This window comes from Xiphophorus hellerii, chromosome 1 (genome assembly GCF_003331165.1).
Source record: "Xiphophorus hellerii strain 12219 chromosome 1, Xiphophorus_hellerii-4.1, whole genome shotgun sequence".
In the NCBI taxonomy this organism is placed as follows: Eukaryota; Metazoa; Chordata; class Actinopteri; order Cyprinodontiformes; family Poeciliidae; genus Xiphophorus; species Xiphophorus hellerii.
The window spans coordinates 32693673-32712366 of record NC_045672.1 but is presented as its reverse complement, the minus strand read 5'-3'; the positions used below and the strand labels follow the sequence as shown (position 1 = coordinate 32712366).

The following is an 18694-nucleotide window of genomic DNA, read 5'->3' as shown; positions in this document are numbered from 1 at the left end:
GCTACTGAGGACTCTGGTGACGTCACGCGGGAATAATTGTTCATTAATTATGGAAATTGTCGGAGGGGCGGGGCTTGGCCCTCTGACAGGTTTAATAGTAAAAATCTGACCGAACTCGAACCTCAGTCCAGAACCAGCAGGTCCAACAGAACCTCAGACATGACCGGATGTTCACAGGAACTCCTTCAGGAGAACCGGATCTCCTGACTCGGCTCACTAACAGAACCGGCTCTTTGGACTCCCGCATGACTCCTCCGATTTTTGGCTGCTGAAATTCATTTATTAGTAAAAATCTGTATTATTCATTATTATTGATTAATGTATATATATTATTGATAGAGAATGATTAATGTTTTAACGGCTTATGGTTTTATTAGGTTCAATAAAATTATTTTCAGCTCATGAACCATCAACAGGATGTTTAGTTTGATTATTTTCAATGTTCAACTGAAGCTGCACCCCTTGACCTTTGACCCCAGGAATCACACATTCAGATGTTCGTATTTTTAGACCTTCATCAGTCTTTGAGCTGCATCAGAAAGTCAATAAAAAATATTCCTCTTTTATTGATAAGTATGTTTTTAATTTCATTGTAAGTAGAATCACATCCTCCAAAGAGCAGAATTCATTTTCCCAGATCTATTTTTAATTTATTTGTTGAACATAAAGAGTTACTCAAATCATGTTTTTATTGCTGAAAACACAATTAAATAATAAATACGTTCACTGATTTACTATTTTTATGATTATTTTTGTCTTCTCTGTAAGGTGACCCTGGGTTTAAGAAATCAGTCTCAAATCAAATGTATCATTATTATTATTAAAATAGAAAAGTCATTTATTTTTCATTAGTGAGGCGAATGTCCATTTCCTTATAAAAAACACTTTTCACTTAATAAAAATGAGCAGGCAAAAAAGGGAATAAGAAATGTTGTGGCTTAGTTTTCAACAGAATTATGAATCTGTCCAGTAAGAAATTATGATTTTAGTTTATCCTCTCCTGGTTTAACGTTAAACATTTTAAAGTGTTTCTGGACTCCATGAACGGAAATAAAACATGAATGAAGCCGTTTCTACAAATACAGAAAATCATCTATTTATTATTCAACCAAACATCCAGAGAGCCTCAGTTACCACGGCGACGGACAGGTGATGGAGGCGATGAGGAGCAGCTGGACAGACCTGGACACACCTGGACTCCTGCAGCTCCAGGATCAGGATAAAGTTTCTTCGTCTGGATTTGCTGCAGCCTCACCTGAGTGACATCACGCAGTGGGTGGGACTAAGCTGGAGCAGAGCAGGTAAAAGCAGCAAACACACCTGGATAGGAACACCTGTGAGTTCCTCTCAGCCAATGAGAAGCCAGCAGAGAGCAGAGGCAGACTGAACTTCAGGCTCTGATCTCTGATTGGCTGAAAGTCCCTGACCAATCATGTGCCAGTGTTTTTCCTGCTGGAAGCTGACTGGTTGGTTTGACTTCGAGGCCTTTTGCTTGGCGGCCGCTCTGATTGGTCAGCGTCCCTAAAGCCCTGGTAGGTAATCTGGTATTGGACGCTGGCGTCCATGTGACCTGGGGATTTAACGATGGAGGCCAGCCGCCGTGACTCCTCCCACCGGAGGAGGAGCCTGATGGAGGGGGCGTGGCCCCAGATGTCGCCCAGCGCCGGCGCCAGCTGAGCCTGGCTGCCGCGCAGCCGCGTGGTCATGTGGTTGGTGGTTACCACGGCGATGTTGTGGCCCGTCGCCGCAGCGATAAGCCGCAGGCCGAGGCCCTGGAGGAGGCGTGTCCTCTGGGACAGATCGTCATGGAGACGCAGGAAGGGGAACGCCACGCTGTCGATGACGAGGAGGCGGAGCCTCGGCCGGTTCGACAGGAAGTCGGCCAGCAGGTGCAGCTCGGCCAGAAGCTCCACGTAGTCACGGCAACGCACCTGAGAACACACACACACGGCCAATCAGAGCCCTGCTGCCTCAGGGTTACCATGGCAACAGCAGTCAGTAAGACCTTCAGCCATAGGCTGATTAAAGGAACCGGGCCCAACAGAACCAGCAGAACCAGGAACCCGACCTACCAGGAAGACGTTTGACAGGATGGTCTCCACCGTGAAGGTCGTCATGGCAACGCGCTGCTCCTCATCCTCAGCCAGCAGCGAGCAGTGGCGCACAGCAGCGCCAGCCAGGTCCACCAGCCTCTGGACCTGGAACCCGCCCTCCGTGTCCACGAACAGAACCTGACCCCCGAGACCGCCGAACACCGCCGGCACCTGGACGTCCACGGCCAGCTGTAGGCTGGGCAGAACCAGAACCAGAACCAGTCAGAACCAGCAGCTTAAACTGGTCTAAGGTTTCTTTCCAAACTGGTTCCAGATTTGAAATGAACCCGTTTCTTCAGAGGAGCCCGGTTCTGGGTCCGGTTGGAAGTGAGGTTTCATAGAGCAGCAGCGCCCCCCTCAGGACAGGAAGTGGTCAGGGACAGTGGACTGCAGACAGGATGTCCACACGTTGGACAGTCTGGAGGAATTGGTTGATGATAAACCAGGATCTGACCTCAGCGTTCATCCTGCCATCACCTGCTGAGGCTCGCAGGATGAACCTGATGGCTTCTGATTGGCTGCTTATCAGCCAATCACAGCTTGGGACATGGGACCAAAAAATGGCGTCTTTAGGAACAAGTTGGACCTTCAGGCTGCATTCCAGCTCTGACCACAGAAATGCAGAACTATTTGATCAAACTCATCATTGATCTTTAACACCTATTGACCCTAACGACCCAATTAGTGACCTCAACTGGCTCATTAGTGACCTTGATGACCTCATCGATGACCCAACGATCCTCTGGGTGTGATTGTTGTGAGGCTGTTACTTCCAGCCATGTTCAGACTCAAAGACACGCTCCAGGTCGTGAGAGGAAACGGCTGTTCACGACCTGCAGTGTGTGTGACCAGGTGTGTGTTTTCTGACCACAGCTGTGTTTTCCCGACTCCTGGAGCTCCGCAGATCTCCGTCACTTTCCCGACAGGAACTCCTCCTCCGAGCGCCTCGTCCAGCTGGGAGCAGAACGTCACGATGCTCCTGAACTCCTCCTCCTTCTGCAGGAGCTCCAGAGCCGTCACCGGGGCAACACCGTGCCCCGAGCTGGCAGTCTGCAGCGCCTCCAGCGCCTCCTGCTGGGAGACTCCAGCCTCTGCACACATGACAAATCAGAGCAACATTTTAGATTTCTGTCATTATTAAAGCAGTGTGATGTCATCAGCAACATGAAATACCTTTAAATGACTTGTTATTGAAAATAAAATGTAAGACAAAAATCTTATGACGATCTTATTAAAACATTTTAACTTTAAGGTAAAAAAAAAACATCTTTAATGTTTAATTCACATAATTAAAATCAAGAAATTAAAAAAGTCGTTTGTTCCTTTTTCTATGAAATTTGAATAGATAAAGATACAAAACGATGAAACTCCAACGCAGAACAGAACCTCCAGTAAATTAATCGCTGTAATTAATCACAGTTTACTGATTTTTAGAAGAACTTAATTATAGGATTTGTGGAAATCAAGAAGGTGAAAAATGACCATAATGATGATCTAAACATCAACAATAAATATATTTTCTTTTTTGAAATTATATTTTGCATAATTTTTTAGTGTTAAACATAAAAAAAGATAAAAATTTAAAAATAATATTTGACAGTTATAAATCAAATTGATATTTGGATCACATTTGATCCAGTTTCTGATGGTGAATCCAATTACTGATCACTTCAGGTTTTATTCTGTCTCTGATTGAATGAAGAAAAAAGATCATCTTTATCCATAAAGGGTCAACTGGACCAATCAAAGAACCAGAACCAGAACCTGATATAAGTTATCAGAACCTTATATCCGCTCAGCTTGTCAAACCAAAATGAGTTTGAGCTTCAAACTCATCACACCAACTTTGATTAGTTATTTATATTTTTCAATAAATAGAAAAATATTTTTTATAGAAAAAATATTTAATATTTTCTATAAAATTTATTTCTTTTCCAGATTTTCTGTGACTGAACAAATTTAACCGGAACTTTATTTAGTTTCTACTTTAACTTTAACAAAAAACTAATTATGGATGAAAAACAGTTTTAGCCTCAATATGAAACTTTTTTAAAAACTGAAAAACGAGATGCCTCAAAACATTATGACGTCATAAGATGACGTGTTTCCGCCGCCAGAGGCGCTATACCTGCGCTCAGGTGTTCCGGGTTCAGGTCCTGCAGGTCTGTGGTGAACTGGAAACCAGCTCTCACCAGTTTCCCCTTCAAACTGGAGCCCAAACTCAAACTGGAGACGGGCCTCTTCATCCTCACCGCGCTCACAGCAGCCCGCTTCCTCCCTGCACTTCCGCTTCCACCTTTCAAAATAAAAGCCTCAGGATTTCCGCTTTGCTGCTGAGTTCCGGTGTTTTCATTTTAAATCTGTTTAATTTCTAAAATAATTGATTTTACATCCAACAAGAATCAGGATAAAAATGTAATATTTGTGAATCATTTAAATTACTATAAAATTATTATGGATAAGATTAATCATGAAAATGGAGACTTCTTTAAAGAGTCCATTTCACTTTGAGCTTCTTCATGCCACCAATGAAAAGTACTATGCAGTTATCAAAACTAAAACTGTGAGATCAACAGAAGTGTGGAAATACCAACAGGGATGTGAAAACCCGTTGGAACAGTGATGGTTAAATTACAAACAGACCTATAAACATTTATTTTTTGATCCAGTTTACGGTCTGTTATCTAATCTTGTAATGACCAAATTCTGGAAAATTTAAAAAAAAATTATATGAGGAATAATATGAATACAAAATAAAATATCAAGATAAAAGTAACATGCAAAAATAAATTTAAAACTCATGAAACCAATATTAGACGTAAAAAAGCATAGTGCAGTAAAACTACTCTTAAAAATCATTTTTCAACAGTAAATGTAACTTGTTGCTACTCACCTCTGTATTAAACTACTACTGACAAGTTGAATTAATATGCAGTTTTTCCTGAATTCACTTTTAATTTTTACATATTTTAAATATGACATATAAAATCACACCAATAAGAATTACTGCTAAAAGAAAATTAATTTATTCCGTTTAAAATTATTTATTTAGCTTAATCTTAATTTGAAAAGACAATAGGAATCTGCGTCGCAGCTTTTGTGACGTCAGTCGGATGCGACGGTAGTTCCATGTGAGTCCAGATCGGTTTGTTGATGAAGGCTTAATCTGCGGCTGGTTGATCAGGTAAGTTCATCAGTTATTATTGATAATAAGCAGGCTGACCCGCAGCAAAGGAAACCGGAAGTTGCCTGAGTTTCCGACAGGAAGTTGAGTTTGGAGGAAGCGCTGCAGTCTGAGGGTCCAGCAGGACGTTTTACTGGATGTTGACTGGAGGGTTGAAGGTCCCTCTGGGTTCCTCCTCGGGATGTTTTCCTGTTTGTTGGAAGAAGTTCAAGTTTAAAAACTGATTTTATGTTTTGTTTTCTGGAAGATGAATCCCGAAATCAATCAGAAGGTTTATTATTGTGTCCTCTGGATTATTTACGCATTCTCCTGTTAAACTCAGTGTTTCCACCAGGCGGAGCTACTGAGATAATGACACTGATTTGATTGGATACATGAAGTCTCATGTTTCTCTGCTTGTAGATCACAGAGATGAAGAGGCGAGAGGAAGAGGAGAAACAGAGGAAGACAACAGGCCAGAGTCCAGAGGAAGAGGAGGAGGAGGAAGAGGAGCAGAGGAGGACGAGCACTCAGAGCGAAGAGGAGGAGGAAGCAGCTAGTGAGCAGAAAGGAGCTTCTGCTGCTGCTGCTGATGATGATGATGATGATGAAGAGGCGAAGAAGAAGGAGAGGAAGTGTGTTCCAGGCATCATCTACCTGGGCCACATTCCTCCCAGGCTCCGCCCCAAACACCTGAGGAACCTGCTGTCAGCCTACGGAGAGATCGGACGCATTTTCCTGCAGCCAGAGGGTACGACACACACACACACTACACACACCTACACACACTACACACACACACTATACACACACACACCTACACACCTACACACACACCCAATACACACACACACACACTATACACACACACCTACACACACACACACTATACACACACACCTACACACACACACACTATACACACACACACACACACTATACACACACACACACCCCAACGCACACACACACACACACACACACACGCACACACACACTACACACACACTACACACACACCACACACACACTATACACACACACACACAAACGCACACACACACTATACACACATACACACACACTATACACACACACCTACACACACACTATACACACTATACACACACACTATACACACACACCTACACACACTACACACACACTATACACACACACGTGCACACACTACACACACACTATACACACTATACACACACACTATACACACACACCTACACACACTACACACACACTATACACACACCTATACACACACTACACACACTATACACACACACACACAGTTTTCCCTCACCAGAACTTCCTGCTGTTATCAGTTATGAAACAAGAAATCAACATTCTTTAGTCAAACTCATAATCTAACATATTGATCCAGTTATTGTGGATCACATCCTCCATCCAGGTGTTCTCTTAGTCTTGATTTAAATAAAATCAATGTTTCAGCAGTTTTTTGGTTTTCTTCACTCAGCCACAATAATAATAATAATAAGTTCAGTTTCTGTTCAGCTGGAGGACGTTTTGTCACCGCCACCTGTTCTCAGCTTCTGTGCGTGATTGGATGGTTCATAGTCACCTGGTGACATCATAATGTAGAGCTGTGTATCATATGCGTCGCCATGGTAACTGATTTTATTGTTATAACCTGAGCCAGTGGGAACTTACTGTAGATATTAAATATGAGAAGCACCAGGATTGAGCCTTGGGGTTCCCCACAGGTGATTTTTGCCCCTTTTATATTTTCATGCTTCCTGTTGGCCACATTCTGCAAACATCAGTTTTCATGGTTATGTAGTCGACACTCTGCTCTGCAGACCGGAGATCAGTTCAGGTTTCTCCTCCAACTTATGATTAACAATCAGAAAACAGAAGTTTGACTCGTTAACACCTCACCTCCACTTTAACCAAACCTCAGTTTCTCCACTGTAGTCATAATTTCCCTCCCTGCAGGTGAATTATGCAGGTGCAGGTCTGTCTATTATTTGTTCCTCTGATGTGAAAGCTTGTTGTTGCTGCAGAAGGTTCTGGTTGCTGTTCCTAACCTGGCTGCGTTGATCCCGCAGACCGCCAGGTGCGGAGGAAGAAGAAGAAGTCCGGCTCCAGGAGGTGCGACTTCACCGAAGGTTGGGTGGAGTTCAGGGACAAGCAGGTGGCGAAGCGGGTGGCGCTGTCGCTGCACAACACGCCGATGGGTACCAAGAAACGCCAGAGGTTCTTCTCTGACCTCTGGAACATCAAGGTACCACCTGGTTCCCTCCCTGGCTCCCCACTTTGTTCCCTGCCTGGAACTGGAACAACGCTCCGTCAGCAGCTGAGTCTCACCTGTCAACGTCTGTCTTTCTCTGAAGTACCTGCACAGGTTCCACTGGACTCACCTGAGCGAGCGGCTGGCCTATGAGCAGACGGTGCTGCAGCAGAGACTCCGGGCCGAAGTCTCTCAGGCCAAGAAGGAGACCAGCTTCTACCTGAACAACGTGGAGAAGAGCGCCCACCTGGAACACCTGAGGAAGAAACGGCAGAGAGACGGAGAACAGGTAGAGACAGACGGGTCTGACAGGCAGATGAACATCTGAGTCACAGACAGGTAAACCGTTTTGTTGTCTTCAGGTGGAGGAGAAGACGTGGGACTTCACTCAGCGCCAGACAGAAGAGGAGATCCAGAAGAAGAAGAAGAAGAAGAAAAAGGACTCCATTACCCAGAAGCGCCTGAATAAGGCCCTCCTCATGCAGCAGGAGAGCAAATCCAACGTCTCGTTACTGGCTAAGATCTTTAACTCCAACCAATCAGAGTGAAGCTCATGAACTTGTTTCTATTGGGACAGTAAACGGAAACGGACTCAAATACTTCCTGTTGTCGGGAAGGGGCGGGGCCATTGGGTGGCTCCTCCCACTGCTCCTCATCATGTTTAGGTTGTTGTAAATAAAGTTTGTTGGATTTTGGTTTTGTCTGATACAATATGGAGCCAGAAATCTAACAAACTGAAGTTCCAGTGGTTTCAGTCCGGTCCGGTTTACAGCTGAACCCGACCTGGAACATTTATACCGGCCTGCCTGCAGGGGGCGCCGGTCACTTGGGTTTCAGCAACATGCTTGAGTCAAAAATGACACTCAGATGATCACATATTGTTGTAAAGATTTTTTGATGCATAAATTATTTCTGTAGTTCAATTTAATCAAATACGAAAACTTTTTTTATTTTATTTTTTTTACAAACATTTTGTTGTAAAAAATATATATATCTGTCAAGTCTGGAAAAGCGTCAGCCACTAGAAGTTCACCAACAGTTGGAGTTTCATGAATGACTCCTTTGCTGGATTACTTTGTAAAGCTGAAGAAAAACTAATCTGCAAAAAATTAAATCATGATCTTAGAGAAACAAGTAATGTTTTGAAAGTACCTTCATAGTTTGTGACTTGCTTACGTTTTACGAAGTTTCCAGATTGAAGAAGATCGAAAACCACCAGTTTGTTTACAAACACGCAGGGGGCGGGGCTAGGTGACGTCATGACGCAGTGGAGTAGGAACATGGCGGCGGATTACTGGGAGACGGAGCGACCCGAACCTCCTTCAGACTGAACCGAACCACGGAGAACCCGGGCCGGACCGGGTCCGCCTCTGACGGTAAGTACCGGGTCAAGGGTGGAGGCAGCGGAACCGGTTCCCTGGCCCTCCGGCCCGGTAGCCGTTACCGAACCGGAGCCGGGGCGCAGGAAGAACACGAAGCCCGCTGCAGGTGTTCAGGAGGTAGACGGAGCCGGGCTAGCAGGCTAGCTGTGAGCAGTAGAAACAGGGTTTGGTTCGGTTCGGTTCTGGGCTCCAAGCTGAAGAAGTTTAACCTGCAGCAAGAACACCAACGACATCCGTTAATAATGAATGAGTTAAATAAAAACATTTAGGAATAATTTATAAAAAATATTAATTCTCCATTAATTCCTGACTGACACTGGATCACACAAAGCTTCCGGTACCAGGCTCGGTCCACTCAGAGTCCGGCCAGGTTCGGGACCTTCTGAAAGCAGTCTGAGGCACCCACTCATCTGTAACGTCATCTTGAAAGCTGTTGATTGATTGGCTGAGATGTTGACCTCAGCATCACAGGTCCATGACCGTGTTTCACACAGAGTAACCATGGAAACCTGGGCCAGCCTTACTGACTGATTGGACGGGAAGGATCAGGTTAACCCAAGGGTGTAACTTTGTGTTGCAAGTTGGTGGAGGAGGAGCGGGTGGAGGTGGGGTGGGGGGCGCTGATGTACCACAGTTACTGGAAGATCTTTTCTTTTTCAGTGCTAAGAATGAGGCCAAAACTTGTTGCATGTGAATGCCAGACAGTCTTTTTCAATAAATGTACATACAGTACAGACCAAAAGTTTGGACACACCTTCTAATTCAATGGGTTTTCTTTATTTTCATGACTATTTATAAGGCAATAAATCCCACTTATTAACCTGACAGGGCAGGTTGACCTATGAAGTGAAAACCATTTCAGGTGACTACCTGTTGAAGCTCATCAAGAAAATGCAGAGTGTGTGCAAAGCAGTAATCACAGCAAAAGGTTGCTACTGTGAAGAAGCTAGAATATAAGGGCTATTTTCAGTTGTTTTACACTTTTTTGTTTAGTGTATATTTCCACATGTGTTATTCATAGTTTTGATGACTTCAGTGTGAATCTACAATGTCAATAGTCATGAAAATAAAGGAAACTCATTGAATTAAAAGGTGTGTCCAAACGTTTGGTCTGTTCTGTATGTCCTGATCAGGCTTGTCAGATTAATAGTACCTTTAGAGAATAACCTTTTACTACAAAATATAAATATGTTAAAACATCTAATTAATCTATTTAATGTCTTTCACTTGGTGATGGAATTAGTAACAAATGAACTTTTCAGTCATATTCTAATTTATGGAATGAGTCTGTATTTGCTATGTTAAAGTATATTTGCTTTAACATAGCAAATATTAAAGACGCAAAAACCTTTTTTTGGGTCTGGTTGGGGCATTTGGTGAGTAGAGTGATCATCAATATCACTGGATTCTATAAAATGTGGCTTAAGGCTGAAATGCTGATGTTTGGACATGTAAAATATGTATTCTCTCTGAATATAAATCTATAAATAGTTTGGTTTCTGTCAGTTCTGTAAAGATACAAGAGAGAAAAAAATAAATTTCTCTTTTATATTGACCAATAATTTAATTTTACTTAATTGTCTCTGTAGGCGCCATGGTTTAAAATTTAACAAACTTTGACTCTTTATGCTTTATGAAATATTTCATTCTATTTGATGATTGTTCTGAATATTGCCACGTTCAATCATGCAATTAGTCCAAGGAAAATGTAGAAAACGGGTGATTGTATTATTTTTCCCAGTCTGTCAGCTTAACGTCACGCGTAGACACGTTGCCATGGCAACCAATAACAACAGCCCCGGGAGCGCAGAGCAAAGATTATGTACAAGTGCATCAGGAATTAACATTAAAAAAACCACAAAACATTTCAAAAAACAGTCCATAAAAACACCAAAGTGATCGGCTGAACTCGCGGTGGTTGATTAGCTACTTCAACACCTGAACTCCTGATTATCTGTCAGAAAATAGTTCGACTTATTTTGTGTTAATTCAACCAGAATACTCCGAACTGCGCAGCAAGAGTACATGTTGATAAAAGCTAAGCTAGCATTGCTAACCTACTGTCTCATAAACATTCTTAATTAAAGCTTTTCACTGACCTGTGAAGTGATTCCCTTGGACCTTGTTATCCGTTTTCAATTAATAGAAAACTTTGCGTCCCTATTTCAGATTCTTTGCTTGATTGTGTAATTTTCCTGACCACCGATATTCCTGACTCAATGCAAAGCAACAGCAGTGAGTCACATGATGTCCAATCCAGTAGATCACTGAGCCGTTTACGTTTCACAAAGGAGTTTTAAAAATCATGAACTAACTGTTAATGCTTTGAATCCAGGCTGCAGCAGCTGCTGAGTTACTGTCCGCACGTAAATCAAAAGCAGGAGGTATTGGTGGGGACGCCTATGGGTTAACATCACAGAGTCGGTCTCCATGGTAACTGGTACTGGAACAGGATTAAGCTGTTTGGTGAAACTACCTGAGGCTGAAAGGAGCAGGAAGTGACATCAGCATCGGGTGTTTATAAGAGGACAATCAGTAAATCTCATTCAGATCCAGATAGTCGCAGAGCTGCGGTTTGGTGCTTACCCATGTGTTTACCTGTCCAGGTGTCTCCAGGTGGACGGCTCCGCCCCCGTCGGCTTCTCGCCCCCCCCTGCCGCCCGGACCCCCCCTCATGGAGCGAATCAGGAAGCTCAAACGGCAGCTGTCTGTCACTCTGGGGAGGGGCGGGGCCGGCAGCGGGGACCGGGTGCTGAACGACTCCAACACGCAGGAAGTGACGTCACACAGCGATTCAGGTGACTTCCTGTTCAGGGACCAGCATTACAGTCTGGTACCGAAGGGTTCTGTTGGGACCAATTTGGTCTCTGACGGTGGGCCTTAGATTATATATTTAGATTATCGTATTTTCTGCACTATAAGTTGCACCTAAAAACCTTCAATTTTCTCCAAAGCCGACAGTGCGCCTTATAATCCGGTGCGCCTTATATATGGACCAATATTGAGCCGCAACAGGTCTCGCAACTACGGTAAGCAGCCGCCGACTTCATTTTCCCCCGTAGAAGAAGAAGCGCGCGGTGCAGGCTGGGTTTTGTGTAAAGACCCCAAAATGGCTCCTATTAAGAGACACGCTTACAACGCAGAGTTTAAGCTCAAGGCGATCAGTCACACGGTAGAACATGGGAACAGAGCAGCAGCCAGAGAATTTAACATGAACAATCAATGGTTATAGCGGAAGTGGAGGAAGCAACAGCTGTTCATTTTGGGAATGAAGGGAGTTTTCAGGACGCTGGTTTGTAATCTATTAATAAAGTTTGACTGACCTATCTGACTGTTTTGTTGACATTCCCTTTAGCGCAGCTCCATCTAGTGGATGCATAACGTAACCCCAGCCTCTACTGTAGCGGCTATTCTATGCGCCTTATATATGAAAAAAGTTTTAAAATAGGCCATTCATTGAAGGTGCGCCTTATAGTGCGGAAAATACGGTAGATTATAATCTGGGTTTAGCCCATGAAGGAAGGGAAGCTAAAGAAATGGATTCAGGATTCTAGATGTTTAACATCTAGATCTGATTTCCACTGCGTCACTTCTAACACCTCCTTTCTATCTTCCTCTTCTTCCTCCTCTCATTCCTCCTCTGCCTCTTCCTCTCCTCCTCTTCCTCTCATTCCTCCTCCTCTCCCTCCTCCTCCTCCTCCTCATTCCTCTTCCTCCTCCTCCTCTTCCTCCTCTCATTCCTCTTCCTCTTCTTCCTCCTCCTCCTCTTCCTCTCCCAGAAGTCCCGTCTCTTCGTTCCTCAGCAGCTCTGAAGGTCCGGGCCTCGTCGTCTTCCGTCCACTCGTTGCTGCAGTCCTACGGCGGCTCCATGAGGAGGCCCCGCGGTCTCGGCCGCAGCCTGAGTTCCTACCTGAACCGGGCCACCAGACTCGGTACCGGCCATAAGAAACCCGGCGGCTCTGGTTCTGAAGCAGAGTCTGAAACTTCTGCTGGTTCTTTCAGAAATAGTTCATGAAGACGTCAAGATGAACTCTGGTGGAGAAAGCGATCCGCCTTCGTCTTCAGACGATGTTCAGAGTCCGGTCCGAGTCCGACTGAGGAACAAGAAGATCTCAACGGAGGTAACAGACCGGAACCAGAACCGGATGCACAAAACACCTAAAACACACCTGATCAGAACCAGTCCAATGTTTCACTGGTCAGGTTTTATCAGAAACTTGACCTCATGACCCCTGCTGACCTCTGACAGCAAAAGCATACCTGGATGCAGGTGAAGTCCGTCTCTTCTCTCCTTTCAGGACATCAACAAACGTCTGTCGTTGCCGGCGGATATCCGTCTTCCTGATGATTACCTGGAGAAGTTCAGTGTGATTGGTCCGGCTCTGTTCGAGCAGCCAATCAGCAGGCGGCTCCGCCGAGTGTCTCTGGTACGTTTCCTCTCCGCTACGCCGCGCTGCGCCCGGCCGCCGTCGGCTCAGCGTGTTTCTCTCTGTGTGCAGTCGGAGATCGGGTTCGGGAAACTGGAGACGTACATCAAACTGGACAAACTGGGAGAGGTGAGCTCACAGACCGAGTCCGAGTGTTTAGGAACCGACTCGTCCGGGTCCTCAGAGCACCACCTGTCTGTCTGCAGGGTACCTACGCCACGGTGTACAAAGGTCGCAGCAAGCTGACCGACAACCTGGTTGCCCTGAAGGAGATCCGCCTGGAACATGAAGAGGGAGCTCCCTGCACGGCAATCAGAGAAGGTACAGGCAGCAACCAGCAGCAACTAGCAGTACCTAGCAGCAACCAGCAGCAGCAACTAGCAACATGGGTTACAGGTTTGATCTTTTCCAGGTTGACGTATTGAAGGTTGATGTGTCTTTTCTCCTGCAGTGTCTCTGCTGAAGGACCTGAAACACGCCAACATCGTGACGCTTCATGACATCATCCACACGCAGAAATCCCTCACGCTGGTCTTTGAGTACCTGGTGAGTCGTTACCGGGAAACTCCGGATCAATAGGCTTATTGATTATTAATCACCTGAATTAATCAGAATTATCTGGATTTTTAAATTTCAGGACAAAGATCTGAAGCAATACCTGGACGACTGTGGAAACGTCATCCATGTTCACAACGTCAAGGTGAGGATGGGTGGATGGGTGGATGGTTTGGTCCAGTAGGCCCAGTAGAACCAGCTCATTGGTCTGGTGTTTCTGTCTCAGCTGTTTCTCTTCCAGTTGCTCCGTGGTTTGTCCTACTGCCACCGGAGGAAAGTTCTCCACCGAGACCTGAAGCCCCAGAACCTGCTGATCAACGAGCGAGGGGAGCTCAAGCTGGCCGACTTTGGTGAGTTCTCCTCCGGTTCTGGTTCTGGTACGGGGTTCTGGTTCTGCTCGGATCTGACCGGAGTTCTTGGTGTCCTTCAGGTTTGGCCCGAGCCAAGTCCATCCCAACAAAAACGTACTCCAATGAGGTGGTGACTCTGTGGTACCGGCCGCCGGACATCCTGCTGGGCAGCACCGACTACTCCACCCACATCGACATGTGGTACGGTTCTGGTTCTGGTTCCAGTTCTCAGATCGGACTGCTTGGAGCAACAAAGTCTCTGCATGGAGTTAGCATGTTCTCCTAGCGCATGCCCGGGTTCTCTCTCTGGGTTCTGTTTGGGTTCTCTCTTGGTTCTGTCCAGGAACATGTCGGTTGGGTTTCCTGGTCTCTCTCAGCTGGTGTTAGTGGTGGTTGTGTCTCCAGGTTGTCCTGCTGATGGACTGTTGACATATCCAGGGTGTCCCTTCCTGTCTCCAGTGGCGCTGGTTGTTGGTTCTGGTACCAGCCCTCAGGAACAGGAACCTGAAATAGAAACTCTTTGTTTGAACCTTCTGGGTTCGGGTTTTTAATAAAGGGGGCGGTTCGGACCTTCAGCCTTCTACGAGCCTATTCCAACCGTCTCTACCTGTTTGTGTCTCCAGGGGTGTTGGGTGTATCTTCTATGAGATGGTGACGGGTCGCCCTCTCTTTCCTGGCTCGACAGTTGAGGAGGAGCTTCACTTCATCTTCAAGCTGCTGGGTATTAACCAATCAGCTTCCATCACCGATAGCCAATCAACATCCAGGATTTTTGCTGACTGAAGGTTGTTTCGTCTGCAGGAACGCCCAGAGAGCGCAGCTGGCCTGGAATCAGTTCCAACCAGGAGTTCCTGGCTTTCAACTTCCCTCAGTACCGAGCCGAGAGGCTGAGCAACCACACCCCCAGGTACGCCCAGACACCCCAGAAATACGCCCAGGTATGCCCAGACACCCCAGAAATACCCCCAGGTAAGCCCAGACACCCCAGAAATACCCCCAGGTACGCCCAGACACCCCAGAAATACGCCCAGGTAAGCCCAGACACCCCAGAAATACCCCCATATACCCCGGAAATACCCCCAGATACGCCCATATACCCCAGAAATACCCCCAGTTACCCTCATATACCCCAGAAATACCCCCAGGTAAGCCCAGACACCCCAGAAATACCCCCATACACCCCAGAAATACCCCCAGATAGACCAGAAATACCCCCAGATACGCCCAGAAATCCCAGAAATACCCCCAGTTACCCTCATATACCCCAGAAATACCCCAACGTACGCCCAGATACCCCAGAAATACCCCTGGTATGCCCAGGTACCCGAGAAATACTCCCAGGTAGCCAGGGTTTTCCCGAGCATTTTCCTCTCTGTGTTCAGGCTCAGCAGTGAAGGAGTGGAGTTGCTGTCGAAGTTCCTGCAGGTCAGTGAATGCCTCACAGTGTTTCTATGGTAACGGCTAAAGCAGCTCTGATGAGTGTTTGAACTTTAGTTTGAAGGGAAGGAGAGGATCTCTGCTGACGAAGCCATGAAACATTGCTACTTCAGTAACCTTGGAAACAGAGTGACATCACTTCCTGACAGTAAGTGTAACCTTGGACACATCCTTTCCTGTCTGTGATGTCACTAAGGTCACATGGTTACATTTCAGCGGTGTCCATCTTCAGTCTGTCGGAGATCCAGCTGGAGAAGGAGAGCGTGAAGCCGCCGGCAGTTCCTGATCCAGGTAACCGTCAGACACTCCTGGTGGTCCCGTCTGGACTGGACGCTATTTACGCTAATAGCAGAGCTAATTTTTAGCTCCGTGCTTTAGCGTTCATATGATTAGTGCTCTAGGGTTAGCGCAGGTAGCTCTCTAGCTAACAGTGCCCACCACTTATGGTGGGTGTCAACATGGTTGAGTTTAGCGTTTAGCATTAACTTCTGCCATATAGCATGTTGGTATAGCACTTTAGCATTAGCAGAACTAATGTTCATGAATAGTGCTTTAGGGTGAGCGGGGCTAGCGTTTTAGTTAGCGGCGTTCACCAGGTTGCCTGAGGTTCCTGAGGGAAACATGGTTCTGGTGGAGCCTCAAACACAAACCCGATTCCTCTGAACTTTGATTCAGGAAGTTCAGGTCCGGTCTGGTCCGGTTGCAGAACTTCAAGCTGGTCCAACAGAGACTGTCGGACATTTCAGTAGAACATCAGAGCAGTGAGGGTTGAAGGTGAAGCAGGTCGCCAGGAGTCAGAAGTTTCAGGTGAACTTTAGGTTTCTGACATTGAAACGTTTTCTGTTACCAGCTACCAGCCCGACGCGGAGGCGGAGTCTGCTCTTCTGACACCTGAAGGAGACGGAGCCATCTGAAAGGGAAGTGACCACAGGAAGTGACATTTTACTTTGAAGGATCTGAGACTACTGATGTGAAACAAAGAAAACACTACAGATTTCCGGAATGTGAAGAAAACTTGTTTACAGACGATGCAATAATGAATCACAACAGGTACCGACCAATCAGAGGGCAGCATGTTTCAGAAACAAACCAATCAGCTTCCGTCTTCCAAGACTTAAAATCCAAACATGGTAGACCAGGAGCATCACCTCCAGCTTATGACATCATCATGATGATGTCACACTGCAGCAGGTGGAACGGGTCCCAATGTCCTGACAGGTGATTCCAGGAACCAGTCACCTGGTTCCAGTTACAGGTCACATGACCCGAGAGCGTAACAGGTCCAGGTCCCGTTACCACCGGTTAGCGTTAGCTCGTTAACTGCTAACGAGTTTCTGGCCTGTTTCCACCATGACCAGGTGCAGTTTCACATCTTCTCCTGGTTAATACCATTTCTGCTGGACGAAGCCATCTGGACTCTTATTGTGAAAGTTCTCTGCTGCTTCCTGTTATGATGAAACTCAGAGACGAAATTTACAGTAAACCAGCTGGATTCCCCCAGATACATGTCGGTAAAGATTGATGTGATGGTGGCAGATAACGGGGCAGATTGCTGGGGGTGGGGCAGATAACGGGGCAGATTGATTTGGGTGGGGCAGATAACGGGGCAGATAGCATGCTCTCCCTGGCCGGTCTCTCTGGGTTCTCCAGTATCTTGACTGTTAGTCGATCTGATCGTGTTGGCCATCTGAGCAGAAGCTCTTTGTTTCCTGATTCCATCCTGTAGAGTTCAGGGGTCAGTGGGCGGGGCTTCCCAGGTGATTTAGAAACCTGTTAGCGATATTTTTATACTGAAATAATAAATGGGTCGAGTTTAGCAATAGAGGAAGAGCTCGTTAACCGCTATCGAGTTGTTCACTGAACATGTCGGTTCGTGAGGCCAGAAAGCAGTGGATGTTTCAAAATAAAAGCATTCCATAGAGGAGCAGGTTGGACGAAGCTTTCTGTTGACCTCTGACCTGTGGGAGTGGGGTTGGTTCCAGTCACGTTCTCCCCGTCTGACTGCTGAATGTAACTCGGGCAGCTCCCTGATCGGCCGGTCTGCACACACCAAGGACGTTGTGCTGCGTTCAGACCTGCTACTTAAACTATCGTTGTTGTTTTAAGCCAAAGTTCTCTGCAATATTCTGACCTGCATGATGGTATTTCTCTTCCAGTGAACTTCCACGCTGTTAAATTAGAAATCTTCCAACGGCTCAGAAAGCACTGAAGTGTTTGTTTTACTTGAATGAAAACAGGAAGTGGATGTTGTTCTTGTATTTATCTGTCTGTAATCTGGATATATAAACAGAACTGACATTAAAAGATTTTATTTATTATCAGTGTTGGTCGGTTATTGAGGAACATTCATGTTGGTCTGGAGAGTTTTCAGTCTGAAAAACTTTGCTTCAATATTTTTACTCAAGTAGAAAGAAATGACTGAAGAGTTGATTAAGTAAACAGAAAGAAATTCTCTGGTACAATGCCTTCTAGTGAGATTATTTAATATTTAGAATTACAGATTAATTTATTCATCACAAAGAGATGATACACAACAACAGCGCTACAGTAACTCTGCTGCAGAACCTGAACAGAATAATGAGGTCACTGAGGCTCCGGAGAACTGATCCACACCAGGAGGAGGAAACCAAACCGTTTCATTCCAGGGTTTTTGCAGGACTGGAGTTTGACGCCCTGCCTTAGAGGCATCAATAAACCCAACTTTTCCTCAGAAGAAGCAGTTCTCTCCAGAGCTCTGCTGTAGTGAACAGCAGCGCCCTCTGTGGCTCTGGGGGAGTAGTGCAGCTCAGCCATGGAGTCTGCGCTCATGTTCGGTTCACATTTGAAATGTGCTGAGTTTTTAGAATCCAGTAGTTTCATTGCAGTTTATGCTCCTAACCCTCCTAACCCTAACCCTGCAGGTTCTCCTCACAAATAGTCTAAAATCTAAACTTATTAAACTCTGGCATTTTAAAGGTTAATATAAAACAGCCAATAAAGCAGCAGCTGTACATGGTGGTGATCAGGAAAATATGTAGAAAG

General features: G+C 45.6%; 3 protein-coding genes and 1 long non-coding RNA gene across 9 annotated transcripts; 2 read left to right on the top strand and 2 right to left on the bottom strand.

Moving 5' to 3' along the window:
- Nucleotides 1-1074: 1074 nt before the first annotated feature.
- Nucleotides 1075-4808, bottom strand: rad51c (RAD51 paralog C). Its single transcript, XM_032567669.1, has 4 exons — nt 4222-4808; nt 2962-3184; nt 2073-2289; nt 1075-1931 (listed from the first exon to the last, which is right to left on the bottom strand). The coding sequence occupies exons 1-4, from the start codon at nt 4337-4339 to the stop codon at nt 1431-1433; spliced, it is 1059 nt and encodes a 352-aa protein (XP_032423560.1). The 5' UTR covers nt 4340-4808; the 3' UTR covers nt 1075-1430.
- Nucleotides 4809-5112: 304 nt separating this feature from the next.
- On the top strand, nt 5113-8218 carry abt1 (activator of basal transcription 1). Of its 2 annotated transcripts, XM_032567700.1 has the most exons (5): nt 5113-5277; nt 5680-6007; nt 7341-7516; nt 7626-7811; nt 7885-8218. In XM_032567700.1, the coding sequence occupies exons 2-5, from the start codon at nt 5689-5691 to the stop codon at nt 8068-8070; spliced, it is 867 nt and encodes a 288-aa protein (XP_032423591.1). In that variant the 5' UTR covers nt 5113-5277; nt 5680-5688; the 3' UTR covers nt 8071-8218. The 2 variants fall into 2 exon arrangements, with proteins under 2 accessions (XP_032423591.1, XP_032423597.1); XM_032567706.1 differs by lacking the exon at nt 5113-5277 and having other exon boundaries at nt 5667-6007.
- LOC116723198 (uncharacterized) lies at nt 5950-7776 on the bottom strand. The gene is made up of 3 exons (XR_004339923.1): nt 7653-7776; nt 7320-7565; nt 5950-6057 (listed from the first exon to the last, which is right to left on the bottom strand). It is a non-coding gene; the product is annotated as an uncharacterized LOC116723198 (long non-coding RNA).
- Nucleotides 8219-8771: 553 nt separating the features above from the next.
- cdk16 (cyclin dependent kinase 16) lies at nt 8772-17994 on the top strand. Of its 5 annotated transcripts, XM_032567445.1 has the most exons (17): nt 8774-8898; nt 11511-11702; nt 12684-12836; nt 12907-13025; nt 13203-13331; nt 13404-13460; nt 13538-13652; nt 13783-13877; nt 13969-14031; nt 14113-14236; nt 14317-14437; nt 14860-14957; nt 15038-15143; nt 15619-15661; nt 15731-15821; nt 15890-15964; nt 16524-17994. In XM_032567445.1, the coding sequence occupies exons 2-17, from the start codon at nt 11579-11581 to the stop codon at nt 16559-16561; spliced, it is 1551 nt and encodes a 516-aa protein (XP_032423336.1). In that variant the 5' UTR covers nt 8774-8898; nt 11511-11578; the 3' UTR covers nt 16562-17994. The 5 variants fall into 5 exon arrangements, with proteins under 5 accessions (XP_032423346.1, XP_032423363.1, XP_032423372.1 ...); XM_032567455.1 differs by lacking the exons at nt 15619-15661; nt 15731-15821; nt 15890-15964; nt 16524-17994 and adding an exon at nt 15434-15452 and having other exon boundaries at nt 8772-8898; nt 15038-15236; XM_032567472.1 differs by lacking the exons at nt 14860-14957; nt 15619-15661; nt 15731-15821; nt 15890-15964; nt 16524-17994 and adding an exon at nt 15434-15452 and having other exon boundaries at nt 8772-8898; nt 15038-15205.
- The last annotated feature ends 700 nt before the right edge of the window (nt 17995-18694 follow it).